The sequence below is a fragment of the Notolabrus celidotus genome, chromosome 22, assembly GCF_009762535.1.
Source record: "Notolabrus celidotus isolate fNotCel1 chromosome 22, fNotCel1.pri, whole genome shotgun sequence".
Classification (NCBI taxonomy): Eukaryota; Metazoa; Chordata; class Actinopteri; order Labriformes; family Labridae; genus Notolabrus; species Notolabrus celidotus.
The window spans coordinates 21,025,060-21,047,820 of NC_048293.1; the positions used below are offsets into that span (position 1 = coordinate 21,025,060).

The 22,761-nt window shown below is 41.9% G+C and overlaps 1 protein-coding gene across 1 annotated transcript in view; it reads left to right on the top strand.

Annotated features, from left to right (window-relative positions):
- babam2 (BRISC and BRCA1 A complex member 2) overlaps positions 1-22,761 on the top strand; it is a 97,957-nt gene that overhangs the window by 56,452 nt on the left and 18,744 nt on the right. Inside the window, exon 7 of the mRNA XM_034674708.1 lies at positions 5,707-5,816. Coding sequence (XP_034530599.1) covers positions 5,707-5,816 — 110 coding nt within the window. The remainder of the gene's footprint in view (positions 1-5,706; positions 5,817-22,761) is intronic.

The following is a 22,761-nucleotide window of genomic DNA, read 5'->3' on the forward strand; positions in this document are numbered from 1 at the left end:
GAATTAATGGCCATTTGGCGGTTCTTTCTTTCATTACAGAGGGAAGAGTTCTCCTGTTTGCAGTTAAGCTATGGTTTCAAGGCAGGCAGGTTAAAAGGTCAGGATATGTTCTCATTAAAGCATCCTTTTCACGGCTTCCTGTATAGATTTTGAAAACTTTTAGGAGAGGAAAATCACAAGAGTTCTCAAATGCCTCTAAATTACCACCACAATTTGCGGACACCCCCACAGAACACAGTGTGCTCCATAACTAAAGCCAGCTGTCAAGTAAATCACTTGCTTTGCCCCTCTGCACTTTAATTTACTCTAAACATCCCACTTTAGAGGCATAAAAATGTTTTCTCCTGAAAATGGCATTGTTAAGTTTGAGCAGTACAAACATTTTACAGACAAACATCTTTGTTTTGCTCTCAGAAGTCATGAAAAGGATACACTTTTTAAATCTGTGTTTTAAAAGCATGTTGTTCTTCCTGTTTTTACCAGAGACCAGCTATTTAAGTGCTAACCTGTAAGTAGTGTGCTGTAATCATCGTGAAGATGATCATTAAACATGCTTACTTTTCTTTTAACTGCATGACGATTTTCAACAATCTGATTACTGGATCGTTTGTAATCTGGGCTCGTATGCACGTCCAGCCATTAGTGATGAAAACGGGCCGTTTGTACTAATGGTGAAAAAAAAATTGATTAGCGGAATGCATGAGCCAGGTTAGCGCCCAAACAAAGCATACATTTAATGGCAGTAGACCACACCATAACAGGTGCTAACGGCAGGATTATTGCACCTGTTAGGCTGTTTAAAGGATGGCAGACATCGTGCTTATGCCTTACCCAGTTTAAGACGAAATATGCGAAGAGAACGTATATTTAGGGATCGGACGAATCCTTTGGAAAAGTATGACGATGTCAAAATATAGAGCAAATTTAGATTTAGGAGACGTAGCATAACTCTTAGGTAACCTACCAGCAATACCGTGAAGTGAATCCTTCCCAAACAACTCCGTTAAGTCCTCATCCTTCAATGGGGGGACAGTTGGTCCTCCACCTGGACCACGTTGGTGGTGGTGCTTGTTGCGCAAAGCCGCTTTCTTGTTGCTTATTTTATTTTTTAGGTCTTCTACTGTGCGCTCAGAAACATCACACACATTTACCCGGTTCAAGATCTTCAGCCAAACTTTCCCTTTCTCCTTGTTTGTTATCTTTGACAAGTGAATTGCTGATAATAACTGTTTGTTCATTCTATATTCTTCTCATAAAATGTCCATTTCTTCCACTGAAAATGTGTTTTTTCTTGATCTTCTCTCAGTCACACCGGTAGCACTCGCCATGTTTATTGTTGTTTATGTGTAGTAGGCATGCGCAATTGGAATTTGTTGGATCAGGGTTTTCCAGGAGGTTCCCTGGACATATGACGTTTGGCACCAGCCTCGCTTTCATGCTTGCATGCGGCTAACGCTACGGCCAAATGGGCCGTCCATAACGTTACATTAAGACTACTGGTCCCGTTTGTGTAATGGCTGGACGTGCATACAGGCCCTGAGCTGCAAGCTGAGCTTTAATTTACAAGTGACAGCTCGGCACTAGCATCAGAGAGACGCTGATAGTTACATAAACCTGCTTCATTTTGTTTTAATGGATAAAAAATGTCAGGTCCATTTGTGTTGGAGAGGGGTGACCTGTCGGGATAATTTAGCTCCTTTTTGAATGACAGACTTTTAAAGGCTGTTCTCCAAGTTCACAGCTTGTCATGCTGTTACTCCTGCATTTGTCTCTGTGTTGCAGTTTAAAAAACGGGTGTACATTCAAGAGAAGCACTTATAGTTATTTTTCCTGCACAGCTCAGCCCCCCGTCTGGAGCACGTTAATTTAAAATGGCAACAGCTAAAAGTTTAAGGGTCCGCCTTTAGTTTCTGTTTGTTTCACTGATGTAATATGACTTGTGACAGCCCTTCGCTGTCTGCTGGGACGAGATGAGTCTGAATCATTCACCAAAAAGGCTCTCCCTTCAACAGCGCCAACGGAGGGACGTTACGCTGCAGCCTGTGCACAGCTGCCCCGTGCTCTTCATCTGGCCCTCTCACCTTCCTGTTGGGTCTCATCTGTCTGTTTACTCTGTCCCAGTCTGAAGGAGGCATCCATTAAATCACCTTTAAAGATGACAACGGGACATGACAGCTACAAACTGGAGCAAAACAATCTTTTTTTTCTCCAGTTTGTAGCTCCCATTCCCGGCCTCACTTCTTTCTGCCTGATCCGATCTGTCCCCTACCGTCAGCGGCGGAGGCTGCGAGCGCTGCTGTGAGACACACAGCAGCTCTTGTTTACTGATGCACACTATATTGATGCAAGCTGATTTCATCAGGCAACACTTTTGGAAGCCACACACCCCGCTGTCTTTCGCTGCCTCCCTTCCACTCCTTGTGTCTATCATATGTGCCACAGCAGGGCAGTCTGCTCCATAGTTAGTGGAGCTGCAGCTGCATTGTTTTTGACTGTTGATATCTGCATGATACCAAAATATAAGCATTCTCCAGAGTCAAGAATAACTCATTAATGACCCTTAATAACAATCATGATTCATTTAGTCAAGTCAAAATATTTAAAGCCACTAGAAACCCCAGACAACAACCTTCTTCTAACTGTGTTGTCTTTGTATTAGCTTTAAGAATCCAAACTTAAAATATTCTTATATAATTCTTGCAATCTTTGCTTTTATCAGGGGTGAACTAGCTGTAAGTCTGCATTGATTTTTATTATGTCACAATTACGTTATCCAGTTGCACAGCATCTATCTTCACATCAGGTTTTGGCATTTTCCATTGACTAATTGTTGAGCGTCAGCCCACACTGTCTTATTTAGGCTGCAGGAACATGCTCAACCTATCTGGTTCTAATTTGCATAATCACCTGATCACATTTTCTCGCTTATTATACAGCTACTAGCTAAAACTAAAAACAAGCTGACACAGAATATTGAATCAAATATGACTTTCTTCATTCAGAAATTATTTATGTAAACAGATTGGAAACATGGTTCCTCTATAATTCACATTAAACTGAACATTTCCATTGGAGGTTAAGTTAGACAGCATGAAGATGGGGCAGCAGGAGCTCAGTCCATAGGGACTTGGCTTTGGAATCGGAGGGTCGCCAGTTCAAGTGCCAGAGTGGACAAAGACTGGCAAGTGGACTAGTGACTGGAGAGGTGCTAGTCCATTTGCCTGGCCACCTTAAGCAAGGCACCAAACCCCCAACTGCGCAGGTAGCGCTGGTTAATAGCAGCCTCCGCACTCTGACATCTCTCCTAAGTGCATGTCCATAGCATGTTTGTGCATGAATGTATGTATATCAAATCTATGTGTGTATGTAGCATGATAAAAAAAAGAATGAGTGAAAATTTGAATTTCCCCCATGGAGATTAATAAAGTATGGTTTTTAAAAAAAGAACTGGACTTCTGCAAGAGAAATAGTGTTGACTTGGTCCTCACTAAGCTCTCTTCTTTTGTGGAGCTTTGCAGTGACACACCTTTAAATATGAATGATGTAAAAGTCACAACTTTGAACCTTGTTGCTATTTTCACTACACTGCTTTTTTGGAATTGGCAACTTCTAAATGCACTCACCAGCTCTGCTGCTGTTTCCTGGATTGGACGACAGGATTCTGTATTAAAATTCCCCTGATGTTTAGCATGCTAACGGTTTCACCACAGTGTTTACCAGTTTGATGCCAATGGAAACTTTCTGCTTCAGTTTCAACAAGCAGAGAGGAAATACGCCAGACTCCTCTTTGCAGATTGATTTGATAAGACGTGTGTGATCCCTGGTGTTTCTCTAGCTATCCTGATTTTAAAACTGTTGTCATGGGGCTTTGACCAATCAGAATGAAGTATTTAACAGAGACGGGTTCAAATTTGGGTTCATGTTTGATGAGCTTCCAAACTTTCATATCATACATGCATTTTACAGAGCTGCTTACAGTCCCCCCCCTGGGCATGTGTCATACATCCTCTCAACTTAATCGTTTTTATTGATTTTCAGGGCCTTATAATGTTATTTTTATTCAGTGCAATGTTCGTATCATTAGATTACACTCAGAAACATTAATTCCACTCCACTTGAAATGTAATGTTCAGTGAAGGAATCCCTCTCCCGCCCACACAGCTGCATGTTTTCTCAAACCAACGGTCAGTTTGTCGAATAAGTCAATCGACCTGATCACGTTTGAGGCTCCCTCGCTTTAAACTGGTCGCCCTGTGCCTCCGTCCATCACGTATGGTGGTTAGGTTTCCTCTCACCACAGTGGGCTGCGATTATAACAAATGGATGAGTTCAAACCATCTGTAAGACATTTGATTAACACTGCCGAGCCTCTGTCGGCTGAGAGAGCCCAGAATGGTACTTGATGTGGAATTGCACTAATGACAGCGCCTGAGAAATAGCCAATGCTCGAGGAAAAACATCACAGAACGAGAAATTAAAACCTCGGAGAGACAGACGAGGTTCGCAGCGAGCAGCTCCGGGTGGCCTCTGCATCCATCTCACACATGACTTGATTGGAGCTCCCAGTCATCAGCTCAGCCTCACAGTGCAGCTGTTGAAGTTAATGTAGCATGAAACCAAACAGATGTTTCTTCTGGTGTCTTTCCTCTCCTCGTTTCCATCTCCTCCAATATTCGAGAGTGTGCACACTTGTTGTTCCTGCATAGAACTTGATGATCTCAAGGTTTTTATGGTTTGGTTTAAACTTGAAATATTGAACTTCAAATGTTTTTAAGTTTGATTTTAGCAACGTAGGTTTATCTAAAAACTCCTTGCAAAAATATATATTCTGTTCAGATTGATTATTGGACATCAAACTACCAATCAAGCATATTGTATCGTTGTGTTTCCTGTACTGTCAGGTCGTATTTTATCTTCGTTTTGCATCCATATTTATGGACAACTCTAAACGGCGTAAAGAAGAAAATCCATTTTTAGCCTTCAACAAAGTGCTACTAAGTTTTTTGAGGACTTTTTAAGACCAACCATTGCAGTTTTAGTGTGTACATCTAACAACTTTTGTGTCTCTTTCTGACATTGCCCTTAAGCCTTCTTTGTGTGTTTGCAAATGAGCCATAACTCCATGAATGACTGACATTAAAAAGTCACTAAAAAATGCTTCTTCATTTGCTTTAACTGATCATCATCATAAAACAAGTTCAATTCATGCGTTCTTTATCCTTAAAGGGAATTTTTAAAGCCATCTAATCACCACCTACAGTGTATATAGTCACTAGAAAGCTGAGTTCTCCTACTCACACAGCCAGGCAGACAGTCTTCATGTACCAAGATGAATCTTGCAGCAGCAGCAGTCTTGTCCTCGCTGTGCTGCATAAGTTCAGCAATATGGTTAGCTCAAGCTGCAACCTCCAGCCGCAAGAATTGAAGCCAATGCAAAAGTGTTAAAAACTGCAGTTCATCGAGTGTCTGCTTGAGGCTGGCTCTGGAAGTACCAAAAACCACATACACACCAATTCAAAAACGCTGATCAATTCTACATGGGCTTCATATTTTGAGACTTGAGGTTTCCACTTGGTCTTTCACCAAGTGTGCTCTTGCAGCCAGGTCTACTTTAGAAAGAAAGAAAAAAATCCTTGGACTTTTATATTAAAGGTTTGATATGTGAACATCATCACGTAACATTTCCAACCTGTCTTTATTTCTTAGGACACAGCTCTGGACCCCGGAGAGGACGTCGCTCTCCTCTCAGTGAGCTTCGAGGATGCTGAGGCGACCCAGGTCTTCCCTAAACTCTACCTGTCCCCAAGCATTGAACAGTAAGCTCATCACATTTATAAATACCTGTTCTTTATTTTCCTTGATGTGCTTATTCACATAATAGATGCTCAGCTTGTAATACTTATAGTTTGAGGTCAAAGGTTTGTGTTTTGGACGTCGATATCAAATCCAGGTGAAAATGGATCCTGGCTAACAACAGGTTGTTTATGAATTGTGATAGAAATACTCCTGGACAAAGGTACAAACTAGATCCTCACTAATGCTAAGTGTAGATAATGTATTAACTCTAAAGAAATGAATTGTACTTAATCAGAAACGACACTGAGGGGACAGAGAAGGTCAGCTTGAGGTGATGTCGGCCTCCTCGCTCTGCCTCATGACTCTAAGAAAACAAGATGTAGTTGATGTATTAGCATGACTGTGCTGCGAATCTACCGACATATTATGTCATTGTGAATAATCCCACGTCCCTGTGTCTGGACTCATCAGACGTTTCCTCAAAAACAACAAGGGAAGAACAAAAAACGAGATGGATGACACACAGCGTCTAAGCTCGGGATGACTGGATGTCTACAGACATCTGGGGTGTTAACAGTACAAAGAAGGGTGTGTGTGTGCGTGTGTGTGTTGTGTGCACAGGCTTGTGTGGCATGTTTTCTGAGTCTGTGGGCACTGTGTGAGTGGGTACCTCAGCAGTGTGCATATTCTCTTTGTTTAAATCCAGTTGTTGTTTAGCAGGATGTGGTGTCTACGTGTGTTTGTGTGCATTTGTCAGTTTACATTTGGGTGTGTGTCTGTGTGTGTGTGTGTGCAGACGGGTGTGTGTTTGGATGCATGCATGCTTGTGGGTTGGGTTTTTTCATATCCCCAAAGTATGTGTCTGTCCCTTGTGTGTGTGTGTGTGCATGCACTTTTTGAATAGACCTCGCTCTCAACACAAAGTCTTTGTAGGTGTGGATGCAGATAAGAGATAGAGAGAGAGAGGAACTGTGTGTGTGTGTGTGTGTGTGTGTGTGTGTGTGTGTGTGTGTGTGTGTGTGTGTGTGTGTGTGTGTGTGTGTGTGTGTGTGTGTGTGTGTGAGAGAGAGAGAGAGCCAGGTATGGGCCCACTCTGACCTCAGGGCCCCGTGGTCTGGGCTTTCGTGCTCGGAATAATCTCAGGCTGATGTTTATTTACAAGCACACGCCCCGTCGCACCAGGTTAAGAGACCTCTGCTCCCTCCCTCCTCCTCCCCCACCTCCCCCTCTCTCTCTCTCTCTCTCTCTCTCTCTCTCTCTCTCTCTCTCTCTCTCTCTCTCTCTCTCTCTGGTCCTGTCTCACCCTGTTCCTTTTTTCATGCTCATCTCCCATGTTCCTCTGCTGCAGTTCCTCTTGTTTTTTTCCTCTGTATCATTGGTTCTTTTTATTTTCACAGTAATTCCCTTCCTCCTTCTCATGAAATGGTCATCCTTTTTTTAAAACTACATGTTTCTCCAAATAACCAACTATCTCTCACTCCGCACTCTGCACATGGCTCTGACATAGCATGTCTTCAAACAAGCGGTTTGTGCATTTAGTCGACGAAACGATTAAATGTCAGCGCTCTGTGTGCACTAGTCGGCACCAGAATTACTAGACAGTAATGCTCTGCTGCCTCGCTGTTAACAAGAGCAGATGTAATCTCATACCGAGGCACGGTTTGTCTGTATTTTGATCTACAAAAATATAGATAAGGTTATATGCAGGCTCTGTCGAATGCAGCAATGTGGAACCAGCGCATGCAGGTGGACCTTAAACTGCAAGGAGGAAAAAAAGGCGGGGTGCTAGTTCTGCTAATGTTATCTGTGCTTACCTGCAGACTCTGCTCGATTTTATCAGGGTTGTTTGGGTGTTTTCTAACCTTTAGACTAGTTAGTTAGTCAGAATTTTAATTTGTGTTTAAATGACTAAGAAATAAGTCACTTCAGAACATCCCTCTGTCAAACATTCCTCCTCCCTCGGCAGATACTTTAATTATAGTGAGTCTTTTTCCCTATTTTTAAGAATATTGCTCTTAATCTGTGTAAACAAAGTACACAGCTTCATTACTTAAGTCAAAGTATAGATACTCGAGGTCAATTATTACTCCAATACAAGTGAAAGTTGATCTGTCAAATTATGACTTGAGTTAAAGTCCTGGAGTAATTGCTTTTAAAAATACTTCAGTATTCAGAGTACTTTTTAAAAAATCTCAAAACATTGCATTTCCACAAAGCATGAGTGCAGTCAAGAATACATAGGAGTACATTCTGTTAAATTCTGTTTATTTAGAAACCATTACTTGAAATCTGTAAAAAACTATACCATGGAGTTAAAACAGAAACTAAGTTACAACTTAGTTTGAAATGTTCATCTGGAATGAAACAAACGTTACGTAACTCAACTCGCTTTCTCAGGTTGGACTGTGAATGTTTGTATGTTTGGGCAGAGTGGGAAACAGGGAGAACATTAACACAAAAAATGTACTTAAGTACAGTACTCAAGTAAATTTACTTTGTTACTGTCCACCACTGCTCTTTATTTCATAAAGTTCAACAAAAACATTGTCATTCATATTTTAGATGCTCTTCTGACTTGATAACAAATGAAATGGTTATTTGATTTGGCCTTTTAATTACCAGTTAATCTCAACAATCACATGATATTTAATTTGATCAAATCTAAATCATATCAGACTGCATGGCATCAACAAATATCTGTTATTGTAAACATTAAATGTACGTGATAACAAATCCTGATGAAGCCTTTAGCATACTACTGTAACACACACACACACACACACACACACACACACACACACACACACACACACACACACACACAATGCTCCTCCTATCCACTATGAAATGATGAACTGTGACAGGACCTTAACCCCATGCAGCATCTGCAGCAAAATACTCTAATTACACCACACAATAGGTCGCCTGCTAGTGCTCGCCCTATATAATCCTCCTTTTTGCTCTGCGTATAAGAGCATGGGAGCAATGCTATATTATTTTACAACATGCATGATCCACCATAGCCTCCAAGATGTATTTATTTTCTTTTTACTGTACTATTGCGCTCTAAATCAAGAGGTACAAAGTCTCATTATTCGGTCTCTTCTCTTACTTGTGTCGTGTATTCTTGCAGTATTAATTAGCCGTGCTTTGACGGACACTTTACTGCACAGAGCATCCACTTGGTTGGAGAGGCTTTCATCAAGAGGGCTGTTGTGATGCTGGAGTTTTAGAGTATGTGTGTTTATCGCATACGTCTGCTTGTTTTATGATTGAGCTGTGTGTGTCTCCGTGTGTGTCTGTGTGTGTGTGTGCGTGTTTCCAAGGGAGACTGACCTTACCACAGTTCCAGCAGACCAGACTGAAGCTGTTGCAGTGGTGTTAGAGGCTCTCCCTCTCTCTGCCAGTTGCATGAGGAGAACAGACAGAAGGAGGCTAAAGGCAGTAGAGTGGGTGCAGGACGTGGGGAAGCTACGGCGCAGGGGATGGAGAGGGGTTGTTGGGGGTGGGGGGGGGGGGGGGTAGATAAATGAGGAGAGGCTATAAAACAAACCCTCCTCATCTAAGCCCTCTAAGAAACATCTCAACATGCAGAGGCTTATCAGTGCTGCACTGAGCCCAGCTCTCATTTACCAGCCTGTCTCCTCCTGCTTTATGTTTCCTCTTTGTCTTGAGATATTTGCACATATGCATATCAAGGCTGCGCATGAATATGCTCAGCTACATGCTTTGTGCACCTTTTTGTCATTGTGTGGGAGTGTGTTAATTCATGACCCCGGGCTAAAATGTACGTCTCTTTCACCGCAGTTTGAAGACAAATGATTGCATGTGTTTGCAAGTTTGTGCATGAGTGCATTTGTATTGTATTCATCGAGGATGCTACTTAATTTAGCATGCACATGTTTGCGAGCCTTACGTGTGTGTACATGCTGATCTGCTGCCCTGTTAGTTTCCCTTCATGTCCTGTGTGACCCTTGTTAGTCTTTGGTCTTTGCATTGTCTCCAGTGAAGAGGAAGATTTGTTTGTTGCAGCGCTCCTGCACACTCTGTGTTTGATAGACGGCGACATTCAGAAGCTTCTGTGTTAACCCGTGCGACTGCAGATGTTGAAAATATCACACAGCACCAGGATCAAATTTACATCAAAAGAGCTTTTGCAAATTGTTTAAATCAGTTCTGATTCCATGAAACAGTGAGTGTAGCAGATGTGGACAGATACAGAAAATTGGCTCAGCTTTGTTTTTGGCACCACTGGATTTCACTGTTTGTAGAGACTGTCATATCAGCTGCATCTATTCAGTGTCAAAATGTTCTTTATGTCTGCAATCTTTCCATCATTCCAGCTTTTTGTCAATCATCCTAATATATTTTTAATTGTTCTTGTGTCTGTACATTCACCCTTCATCCACCCACACGTATTTCTCCTTCCTCCCTTTCTTCCTCATCCCCTACCCCTAAATCTCCCTTCCTTCATTTCTAACCAGCTCCCTCCTGAAAGTTGTAATCCTGAAGATTTCTGTCCTGGTTGATTTGGGTTACACTCCCATGGTTATCATGGTAACAACAGGTGCAGATTAATACGACATCAAACACTCATTGAGCAGCTACTTAAACACGACAGGTAAGCAGCTGGTGTATCTGTTCGCGATGCACTCAATAAACCCTTCTTTTTATTCAGTACAGCTGTCTACACAGTTCAGGCACACATATGTTTAGAACATGCTTTATTCACATAACAACAAGCAGAATCATATTTAATGCTCTTTGCTTTTGCTGTGTAAAATTCACAGCCTGAGAGCACTCAGGTCCTGCTCTTCTATCTGTCGCTCTAGCAGTCAGTAAATGTGAATAGATTAGGCGTGTTATTGCACGGACAACCAGGTAACAATAATGTCTACACCATCTATTTAAGACCTGTGTAGAGATCCGAGGGGCTCTACGGGCCAGTAGAATTATAAACAGGGCTGAAAACAACTTGTTACCATCACACTGCGTGTTTGTTGTTTTCAGGGGAGCTCAGACATTCTTCACACGGTGGTGAAGACGTATGAGATGCAGGTGGAAAAGACATATACAATCATTGCATCCAAATATGTTGCAACAGCGCGTGCAGCTTGCACTCTGTTGTTGTAACATCAATACGTTAACTTAATAATAAATAATGTTACAATGTTACAATGTCATTTAGCAGACGCTTTTATCCAAAGCGGCGTACATACGAGAACAAGAACAACACAAGCAAAGATCTAGACAAGAGGAAACAAGATCAGTAAGAGTAACAATATGCTTCAAGTCAATTTGGGTGCAGGTACTGCCAAGCAGTGTAAAGACAATGCACAAAAGTAAGTAAGGAATTTTTTATTTGTTTTTCACCGAAATAAGGAACATCTACAACGAAGCAACCAACCAATTTAAGACCTTCCATTATCATCATCAACAATTAACATCACCACAATAATGACCAAAGTACCAAGTGCTGGGTCCCTCAAGAGCTGAACACAGATTCCCAGAGCACAGCAGGACAGTGCGAGTCAATCGTAGCTGGAAGACATGATCTGCCACTGGGGACAACAGTGGAGAACAGTCTAGCTAAGTGCATAGTGCTTCCTAAAGAGCTGGGTCTTTAGCTGTCTTTTGAAAGTAGAGAGGGACTCTGCAGATCGAATGGAGTTGGCCAATTCATTCCACCATTTAGGGGCAACAGAAGAGAAGAGTCGAGCTAGTGATTTTGAGGCCTTGTGTGCTGGAAGCACTAGGCGCTTTTCAGAGGCTGAGCGTAGCGGGCGAGAAGGGCAGTAGACCTGGATGAGGGGTTCCAGGTAAACTAATAATACATTTCATTTTACAAAACACAGTTACAAGGTGCTTTACACCAAGGGTACAAATGCACACCGGCAGATTAAAAGCATAGATAAACATTAGGTGCAGGACCTGAGAAGTTAAAAGTGTTAAAAGTGCAAGATACAATACAAGCCAATAAAATAATAAAACCAATTAAAATCTGAAATAACAATAAAATTAAACAAGGAATCAGCAAAATTACTCCTGAAAGGCCTTTCTATAAAAGTAGGTTTTGAGGAGTGATTTAAAAGAAGGTATTGATTTGGCAGACCTCACACCAGCTGTGGGGCCCTAACCAACTTAAAGTCAGCATAGTTACAGACATAAGCAAAAAGTACTTAAAGGAACAGTTCATAAACAGGCAGTTGTTATACACCTGCTAGAAACATCCAGCCACACCCTGCTTGTAAAAAAAGATCCTGCTTTTAATTGAGACCTCCTTTTATTTAAAGTTATGCAGTAACCAAATGAGGCAGGAATAGGTCAGCAACTGTCAACGGAGTCATGGTGGTTTTAGAGAGAGCTTCGTAACTGATGCATCCTGTAAGAAAAACAAGGGTTTCCTGTTTGGATTCTCTTTGTGAAGTTTTAAAACACTTAGATAATACAGTTAGGGCCTGTTATTGATGAATAAGCATTTTATATGAGTGATGCAGTTGCACATAGCATTCTATTGCAGCAATCTGAGGACAAGTAAGTGAACGCAGAAAAAATCTATTTTACAGATTTCAGAACGGTCTGTTTTCATTTGCAAACATAAAAACAAAAAAAAAGATGATAACAAGGGTTTAAAACAAAAAAAAGTGTTCGTGGTTTTTCGTTAGCTGCCTCTGTTTGGATAAAAGCATCATGTATCGTCTCTGGTTGTGTGGATTTTCGATGAACAGCCGTAGTCAGCGCTCACCCCGGTGATTTCCATCATTAATATTTTACCAATCCTCCAAACATCCATCCATCCTTCTCGTACATTGTTTTGTTTTCTGTGTTTCCTTCCTAATATCCTTGCATCCTTTGCTCCTCTCCTCCCCTGTCGTCTAGTCAATCTCACTTTTTTTAAATATCACTTTTTCCAGTTTTTAACTCTTGTGTCCTCGGTCATATCTATCCGAAACCCCCCCTCCCTGCCTCTCCCGTTTTTCACATGTCTGCCGCCTGTCTCTTTTCTGAACATCTTTCTCCGTTTTTCTATCACTCTCTCTCCTCTGCTGATCCCTCTGGCTGATCCTCAAAGGGAACCGAGAGAGTGAGTGGGACTTAAAAGAGAGAGAAGAGCTGTGCTCTACCCAGCAAGGTCGTCCCTCGCTCGACTGAAACGCAGCGAGGAAAAAAAGACAACACACGGGAGAAGAGAGCTTTTCCCTCTCTCTCCTTTTCTCTTTCCTCCACCTCTCTACTCTCCTCTTTCATCACTCCTGAGTTGTTTGATATCTCACTTTTACTCTCCTTCAGCTGGGGCTCGGATCTAAGAGCTCTGAACGCAAACTCGTAAGCCCCCTGAGCTACAGTGTTATACCTCTATTTCTATTCCCTCTCTCTCTCTCTTTCTTACTCTTTCTGTTACTTATTCTTCCCCTGTCTTCAAACACACAATCACTCTAATGTTTTCTGCCTTACAGAGCAGCAAGGTGGGGAAAAGATGTTGAAATATCCTGACAGACACCCACATTTTTACCAATAACGTACAGTGCATGTAGACTCTTGCATTGACTCCTGTCTTTGATGGGACTGCAGCAGCATACTTGCTTCTTTTTCTAGAAAATATTGATTGTGAGAAGTCAAATCACTTATTCTGTAGGCTCACAGATTCACCTGCTTAAGATTCAGCGTTCATTTGTTATATAATATTTCACGGGCCGCCTGGAAGAAAATACACAGTGAAAGGCATGGTGTTACGCTGTGTAGCTCTGATGATTTTCCCTCCTTATTCATGTAAACTAACTGTTAAGTGGTAAATAGATGTAGACGTTTAGAAAATGTTAAAACCTGAAAGCTTCGGAGGCGTCTTTGGGTGGGATTTGTTTCATCAAGTCCAAGTATTCCTTGAAAATACACTGTAGAGTGAAGGTTTTGCTGCTACCAGTATCCTCTCCAAAAACATCTCCTCTATCTATGAGACACGGCAGGAGTTGGGTCAAAAGTATAGGGAGAGTGTAGCTTGGATTTATGTACCAAAGACAAGTCCAATTAAAGATATGAGAAGCTGTGGGATTGGGCAGAGATTTTCAGAAGATGTACATCAAACGTATCTTTCCCTGTGGAGTTTTTTAACATCAGTCTGACATAAAGCATCAAACAGCTTCTGCAGAACTAACATAGATGGTATCCTCCAGTGGCTTCAGGCAAAACTTCATTTTTTATCATCTCACTGAGCTGCATGTAAAAGTACATGTAAGCAATGTGCTCCAAATGTCATGATGAGTTGTGACTGTTTTAAACCCTCACTAAACTCTGTTTACAGATTCCACATAGAAATATAGAGTCTGCACTCAGGGGTCTGGAGTGTTCTGGTTTCTGTTTGTTGTGTGTTTGTAGTCTGAGCAGTATTGGGTGTCTCTGTACCAGCATACAGGAAATAAACTCCGGTGGAGAGCAAAAGCAGGTGGAATGCAATCCACAGTTGGCAGTATGATGATGATTTAGTCATCTATGAAACAGATAACTTCTTACAAGTGCAGCTTTCTGTTCTAGATTTAAACATTCAGCTTGAGCAAGGAGTCTGCTTTACGCTGTCAGTGTTCGGATTCCCTTATCCAGGAGTGCATTACAAATGATTGATCCAACCTCTGATCAAACATTTTAACATTTTCTTCTCCTCTTGAGGAAGCTTCCACTTTTACTCTTTCCAAATCTGCATCATGATGTTATTTCAGCACATTTAAGATTTGTTATTTGGATATGACCACAAGAAAACTGGTTCCTTATTCAGCTTCATGCCACTGAAGTAAGCCAGAATGAGACCTCTCACTAACACGGGACTTCCACCAGATCCATGTCCGGTTCTCTGTGCTCTCATTCGTCAACACCTTCGGACAGCTGGAGTCATGTGACCAAAGTTTTCCCGTCGTAATCACTGAATCAAGGATTCTCCTCCTCCTCTCCTCGTCCATGTTGTCTTTCTGGTCCTCTGAAAAACCTCTGACCTGTTGACTCCAGGCCTGGCTCCGCTCATCATGACAGTTTGTTGTTGTAGTTAAGTGAAATACCATCTGGTGATAACACAGAGTGTTTTATTCTGAAAATTAATCGGATGTTTTCATTTTGTTTTGGTGCCTGACTTCCTGTCCCGCTTCATCTGCTCTGTTGAGATTGATGCGTCGTACTCCGGCATCCGGCTATAATGGAAGTCCTGTGTATCTGATCCGTTGCGTTCCGACCTGCCGGATCAGAGACGCAGCCGGAACGCAACGGAGCGGATCCAGTGGAAGTTAACACATTGACTAGAATAGAAACCTATCAGATCCGGTGCTGTGACGGATCGGAGACGGATCTGGTGGAATTTGGTCGTTACTATTTTCAGTGAAACTGAGACTCGCCAGAAACAGATGGAAAAATTCTGGTAAAAATTGATGCGTTCCAGACATAAACGGAGGAGTCGCCCAAAATGTCCTTATGTGTCGTTGACTTAAGGTCCAAAAGGAGACACATGTGGTCTTGCACAGGAGTCTGTGGCACTCCAGAAAGAACAAACAGATAGTCAAAGCTCCATATTGAAAAGCTGAATCTGGTTTGATTGATTGGATTACAGTTGTGGTAGTGCTGCAGTGCAGACAGGAGCTTGCAGAGATCATGCAAAAACTGAATCTAACGAGTCAATCAAATAATTTTTCATATTAACATGTTTTAATCTGAAGTGTTTGAAATGCCCTGATGCGATTACCTCTTTGCTGTTGTCAGTGCTGCAGCAGTACAGAGCTCATTAAAAAGGTACAGTATTCTTATCTGTATTTGTTAATGAATAGAGTGAGTAACAAGGTTGTTTTATTGCAGCTTGCATCAGTTGTAGAGCATTTCAGTGAATAATTTAAATCATCAGCCATCATTCACATCCACACACCTCGTCTGGAGAATCGTTTTTTTGTTGTTACCTGATTGCTTTTGTGTCTCCTCCGACCATTTTGTAAAGCAGTCTCATCGCTCTTTTCATTTTCACTTTTTCCTTCTCGTTTACCTGATTGTGCTGTGCCCATGAGATGAGTTGGATACATCTCTCCTTCCCCCAGAAAACCTGCTGCATTGCATAAAAGAATCGAGTGGGCACCGTCTCTGCCCCCAAACCAGATTTAGGAGCCCAGAAAAATCAACACAGAGAGACAGTTTTAGGCTGCAGTGCACTTATGTTTGTGTATCTGCATTTGCCTTTAGGTGCCTGTGTGTGCGTGTGTGTGTGTGTGCGTGTGTGTGTGTGTGTGGTGTGTGTGTGTGTGTACGTGCCTGCCTGCCTGCCTCCCTGCCTGCCTGATGATGTGTGTGAGTATTTGTGTGTGCATGTGCCTGTGTGGGTGTACAGTTTGTGTGTCCCTTCTCCAGGGTCTGTAGAGGTGTTTTATAGCCTTTGAAAATCTTTGCATTTCGATCAGATATTTTTCAAGGATTTGTGAGCGTCTTGTCACAGGAAGAAATTGCCAGTCTGATAAAATAAATTCAGCACTAACCCGGCAAACCCACTCGACAGTCTGAGATGTCAGTGCAGACACCTCTCTCACTCTCAGTCGCTCAAAGTACACTTTATCCTCCTCCTGCTCTCCTTGAACACTTCTGTATTATATGCTTTCTATAAGTCTGTGTGCACTGAGTTTTGCCATGCTGATTTTCTATGGGGAAAAAAGCTTTCTTCAGTATGTTGGCCGTTGTAAATCCCCACTTGCATGTTATACATAAAGCATTTATGCATAATAGCTTCATTGATCATGAAACATTACATCTGGCCAGCTTTGTTCATTTAAAGCTGTTGTAATGAAACCAAAACGTGGGAATTGCACATTTAAAAACTGATGTCACTAAGGTCTGTTCTCCCTGATTTCCTTTAAGGTCTCACAAACGCAGTGTTTTACCGGTCAGGCGTAATCTTGCAGGATGTAGCCATGCACGCCTCTCTGATCTCTGTGACCATCTCAATAAATCTGTTACTGATTCAACCAAGAGAACACTGTGTTCCCTTTGGAATCAAAAAAGAATAACAATTAACTTTTTAGTTCAGACTCTGAAATTCGCTTTGCCTCATGAAGTATTTTTGGTGCCTGAACTGTGACTTCAAAGGAATGGCTGCAGTTTGGTTAGGCGTAGGTGTAACCCCCATGTTCTGAGACTCATTGATCCCTCAAAAGTTAAACACAAAACATGTGTTTGCATGTGGATTGTTGTTTTTATTTATCAGCACTTCTATGGAGCTAGCTAAATTTATTCAGCATATAACTGTGAGACAAATTTTCCTTGTTTCATTTTGTCGTATCATGCCATATATTATTATTGTATCATTTCTTATGGTATTTTATCAGCATACAGTATTGTGTCATAACATATTGTCGTATCATATCATATCTTATATCATATCTTATCATATAATTTAATATCATATCATTCTTTATTGTATCCTGTTGTATCATATCTTATTGGTTGAATTAGATTGTATCAGATCGTACTGTGCTATATCATTGAACCGTATCATATCTTAAAGTCGTGTGTGTCATGTTGTATTGTATCATATTGTGTTATATCCTATGGTATTGTATTGTTTTGCATGGTATAGTGTTATATTGTACATTATGAAGCCACTCTGTGCATTGTATCATATTGTATCGCATCCTGTTGTAACGTAGCTTATCCTATCCTATCGTATTGTATCGTATCACATCATATCATAACATATCATATCGTATCCTATTGTATCATATTGTATCGTATCGTATTGTATTATAGCGTATCGTATCTTATCCTATCGTATCGGATTGTAACATAACGTAACGCAATGTGACGAATAAGGAAAGAATCAGTAATGTTGCAAGATGTTAACCAACTTCTCTTACTTTGAAGTGTTCGCCACTTCCTACACTTGTGTATTTGATAACTGTGCAAAGACTACAACGTATTTAGCTGCAATCCCTGTTCATTGATATGCATCGTATTGCAAACATTAAACATTAACTGTTTGAAGATAATAAGTTGTGAAGTAGACATGGCAAAGTGGGCGCAGATGGCCGAGCATGCACTGTATCGACAGACGGTGTCATGCTGCATAAACCAACTCATGTCCAGCACTCAGTTTTAGCTTCCTAATGTAACTGTTTAGTGATTATATTCACAACCTGCAGAATGTTATGTGAAGCTTGCAGCAGACACGCCCACATCTAGTACACCAACTCTCCATCAGCTCTCTTTAAACAGATATTCAGGCCGTTTATCTGAAGATATCTGTTTATAAGTATAATAAAATGCTAAATCTTCATCAAAATTTAATTTCAGCCAATGCATTTGCTCCCTTTTGCTCCCCACATGCATACCAGCACATTCAGTCAACACCACTTGAATACACATGCAAACCAAGATGTTGTCCCTGGCCTACAGACTCCACATTCATATGCAAATGTCTGTTTATGGAGATGAACTGCCGGTTAAAGGGGTCATAGTGGGTATTGATTGAATTACCTTGTTGCCGAACCTCATCATTCACTTGTGAAAGTGTGTAACTGTTGCACCCCGAAGCTCTTATTAATCTGGTTTCATCCAGATAGAAGACAAACGGTGACTCTGAGTAAAACTCTGCACTGCTCCGCCAGGATAGTCACCCCATAACAGAAAGGTTACTGACTCCTACTGCCATAGGCCAAGTGTGCTGTGTCCAGTCACAGAGGGAAGAATAGGATGTTATTTAGTCCAAACAGTCAACAAGCAGAGTCATATGTGGGCCTCTGAGGAGCCTGCAGGCTTTAGGAAATGAAGAAGGCAATCAAAATGGAAATGTTGCTGCTTTGAAACTACATTAGCATCTCCAAACAGTTCATGTTGGACTTATCTTTCACATTGGTAATGAATCATGTCTGCCCTCTTTCCAATTGAGCCTTTATCTGCTCTCACGCTGTCACTGCACCATCATACACACCCTCTTGCCTCTCACACACTCACATACAAAACCACACACAAATAAACAAACTGAGCTTCGTCACCATCCACCTGAGTCACACAGGATAATCTCCCTGGTTGATGAAGTCACAGGCAGCCCTGTCACTGTACAGCATGTGTGTGTGTGTGTGTGTGTGTGTGTGTGTGTGTGTGTGTGTGTGTGTGTGTGTGTGTGTGTGTGTGTGTGTGTTTGTGTTTGTGTTTGTGTTTGTTTACATGTGTACCACTGTCTACTGTAAATATGTCATACAGTAGGTTGCATTGCTCAGAGGGGTTTGTGTTAGGCAGCTTGTCTGCATGATGACTCCAGTGTGTGTGGGCAGTGTTGAAAGCGGTGTCACCAGTGGAGACAAAAGCGGGGACTCTTCAGGGCGCCACTTGGAGAGTAAAACATCATTATGTCTGGATTCTGAGCCCGCCCACAGGAAGCTCCATTTAGAGCGTGTACTGGACGTCTGGATGCAGTTCTAATGATACCACTCCATCTCAGGATGCTTTTACCTCTTTGTCTCTTTCTCTCTTTATGTAATGGATATGTTCTGCATTTGTATGCATCTAAACATGACCTGAACTCATAATTTGCATTCAGATTCCTGTTTGTCACCAGCAGTTCATCCTGGTCAGAGCTTTCTCACCCCGCTGTCCGTTAAAAGGGGAAGTCCTCTCTTTTTTTATCTTCCGTTTTTACACAAAGGTCATCCGCTTAATCACGGGGTGTTGGATTAAAACAGCTGCATAGTGTCCTCTTTTTCATATCAACCCGTATGATGTCATCAGGGTTATCTCAGCTTGGCCTTGGAGACCACACAAACAAAACTGCATCACAAACCAGGGCTGTGGAGTGAAGGCACATATAAGGATATATTATCAGGGACCTCTGATTCATGTGTCCTGAAAGTCTGTCATGACCCGGCTCTCAAGACATAATAAAAATGGAAACTCACGATCATTTAAACGATGGAAAGCTTTATTACAAAAAGGAAATATAAATAATTCAATTACAGTTTTCAAAAACGATGAGGTTTGTGCGTCAGTAAATCAGTGTGTGGGTGTGTCCTTTGTTGGGTGAGTGGAATAATGTGTGCAGCATGTTGGATGGTGGGTAGCGATGATGCCTCACAGCAAGAAGGTTCCTGGTTCAAGTCCCCGGTCGGGCAGGTGCCTTTCTGTGTGGAGTTTGCATGTTCTTTGCATGCGCGGGTTCTCTCCAGGTACTCCGGCTTCCTCCCACAGTCCAAACACATGCTCACCTGGTTAATTGATCACTTTAAATTGCCCGTAGGTGTGAGCGTGTGCATGAATGGTTGTCTGTCTTTCCATGTTTGCCCTGTGATAGCTTGGCGACCTGTCCAGGGTGTATCCTGCCTTCCATCCAAAGTCAGCTGGGATTGGCTGTAGCCCCCCAGTGACATCGAACGGGATTAGCGGTCAAGACAATGGATGGATGGATGTTGGATAGTAAAAATGCCAAAGCCAACCAAACCAAAATGTGTTGCTGCGTTAGGATCTCAGATAAGAATAATGAGAGAACAAGAGGGCTGCCTGCTCGGATTATACACACCTGGGAGGCTGGCCAGGCACTGCAAGGTGTGGCACAGAGTCCACCCAGCAGCAACCTGCAGGAACACAAGCACATAACAAGCAAGAGAGGCGAAACGGGAGCAGCAGGCCTCCACCTTATGGGAGGGCCGTCACAAGTCTAATAAGTTCGACCAGAAGTACCGTGAACTTTCAATTCCAGCAACAAAATTGTTCTTGTGACCCATTGTTGTCTGCGTTTTCACTGCGGCTTGAAGTCCTGTTAAGATTATGCAAATCAGGCCATTAAGAAGCAATAAAATAAATTTCACTACTTGCTCTCTAAACATTCACTCCTCTGTCATCTTTCTTGATTATGGGGATGATCAAAAAGCAGGGTGGAAGTTAACAACCTGCTTTCTCATATAATCCTCCACCTTAACTTCAAGGTGAGTTAAGGTGTGGCTTCTTAAACCTTTTGTTCTTTGTCTTGGCATCTCATTACAGTTTTTACAGCATCTTTCACTGAATGATGACCCATGTTAGATACATTCCTGTGTCAGCACTTTTGAGTTAAGGTTTGCGGAAGGTGAAAACGTTGCTCTGTATCGTTTGCTGGGTTGGTGATTCCAAACCAGGAGATGGGACTCATTCAGAGGGAGAGGTAGAACATTTATAAGAAAAAAAAAACCACTTAACTTGAACTTTAAGTGCTCTTAATGTTTCCTACTTTAAGTCACGTGAGAGCATGGTGATGTCAAAGGGGAAATTTGGACCCTAAGAGTTAAAACTGACAGTGTAAAGTTCTGTAATCAGCAGGTTTGGGATGTTGGAAGGTTGTGTTATTCGTGCTGAAAGCTGGTGTCTAATCAGCCTCCATTCTTATAAATCTTCCAGAGGCAAAAACCATTGAAACCCCCAAAAAAGCGCCTCATTGAAACCCCAGAAAGCATCACATTTGTTCACAAGCCTACCATTGACACACGCGAGTGACGAACACACCACCGTCTATTTTGTGAGTCTGTCTGCATTTCCATCTGAATGATATGGAGCTATTCTTAGATCTGTGGGAGGATAGATGGGCATCATTTAGATTTTCATTTTCAAAGGCTTCTCTTCCTCGTCGCTGCGAGCCATTCTCAATCGACCATTTGTTGGTGCATGGCAAAATGCACAGGCTAATGCTAATTATGTGCACAAAGCCTACTGTAAATGGTGGCTTTGGGAATCTGAAGAAAAGGATTGTGACAATGAAAATGGACTCATGATGGTTTTTGTGGTTTTCTGAGAATAAGACCTCATTAATATTCAGTCCAGCATCTCTTGGCGAAAGTACTCAGACCGGTGATCTCAAGTAAAAGCTCTTAATGTGATTAAATCTTTGACGTTGGGTGTGATTATCATCTTTTGGCTCATATTTGAGGAAAATCTCTCCCATCAGTAAGTCCCTCCTGTATGTGGTGGATCAGCAGTTGACTGGAAACCAGCTGTTCTCTTCACAGATTATCACTCCCTCCTAACACACCTCTTTGGCCATGTTTATATCCAGTGTGTCCAGTCACCGTTGACCTCTTCTTCACCTCGGTTGAAACATCATATTCCCATAAAGATCGCTGATTTGAGTCATGACAGAAAGGTGGAGTGCATGCTTCTGTGCTCCACCTCACTACTCCCACAACCTTTCATTGTGCAATATTGTGCAACTCTCAGGACTTCTGCTTCAATCACTTCCTTTCAGCTCGGACGTGAGATAATGTGAGAAATATTTCATTTATCAGGCGATTAAAAGAAGAAAAAAGTCTTTTTTTTTGGATGATGTTGCTGATTTCAATTTGCCAATTTGTTTTTTGTTGTTTATTCTCCCCATTGGGCCCCATTCATCTTCATTATAAAGCCAGCTGCATCCTTAGAGTCATTCAGACCTCCATTATAATATGCTTGAGTGAGCACAATTTCAGCAACCTTTATTTGAACCATAGACTGTATAAATAATGGACGTAGTATCCGTGACATCACCCATCTGTTTCTGGAGTGCTGTTTTGAGGCCAACCGTCGGCGGCAGCCATATTGGATAAACATACAATCATGCACAAACATGCTATGGACATGAACTTAGGAGAGATGTCAGAGTGTGGAGGCTGCCATCAACCAGCGCCACCCGAGCAGTAGGGGGTTCGGTGCCTTGCTCAATGGCCCCTTGGCAGTGCCCAGGCAAATGAACCAGCGCCTCTCCAACCACCAGTCCACTTGGCAAACTTTGTCCACTCTTGGACTTGAGCCAGCGACCCTCCGATTTCCAAGCCAAGTCCCTATGGACTGAGCTACTGCCGCCAGCCTAGTGATGAAATAACTGCTCTAAAAGCCCTGACAACTGCTCTACAATCACAAACTTTTTAAATTTATATTTCTGTACATGCACCACCCAACAAAAACCTGCTTTTAACATTAACATTAATTTTATGTTACGGTTGCTTAAATAAAATAATAATA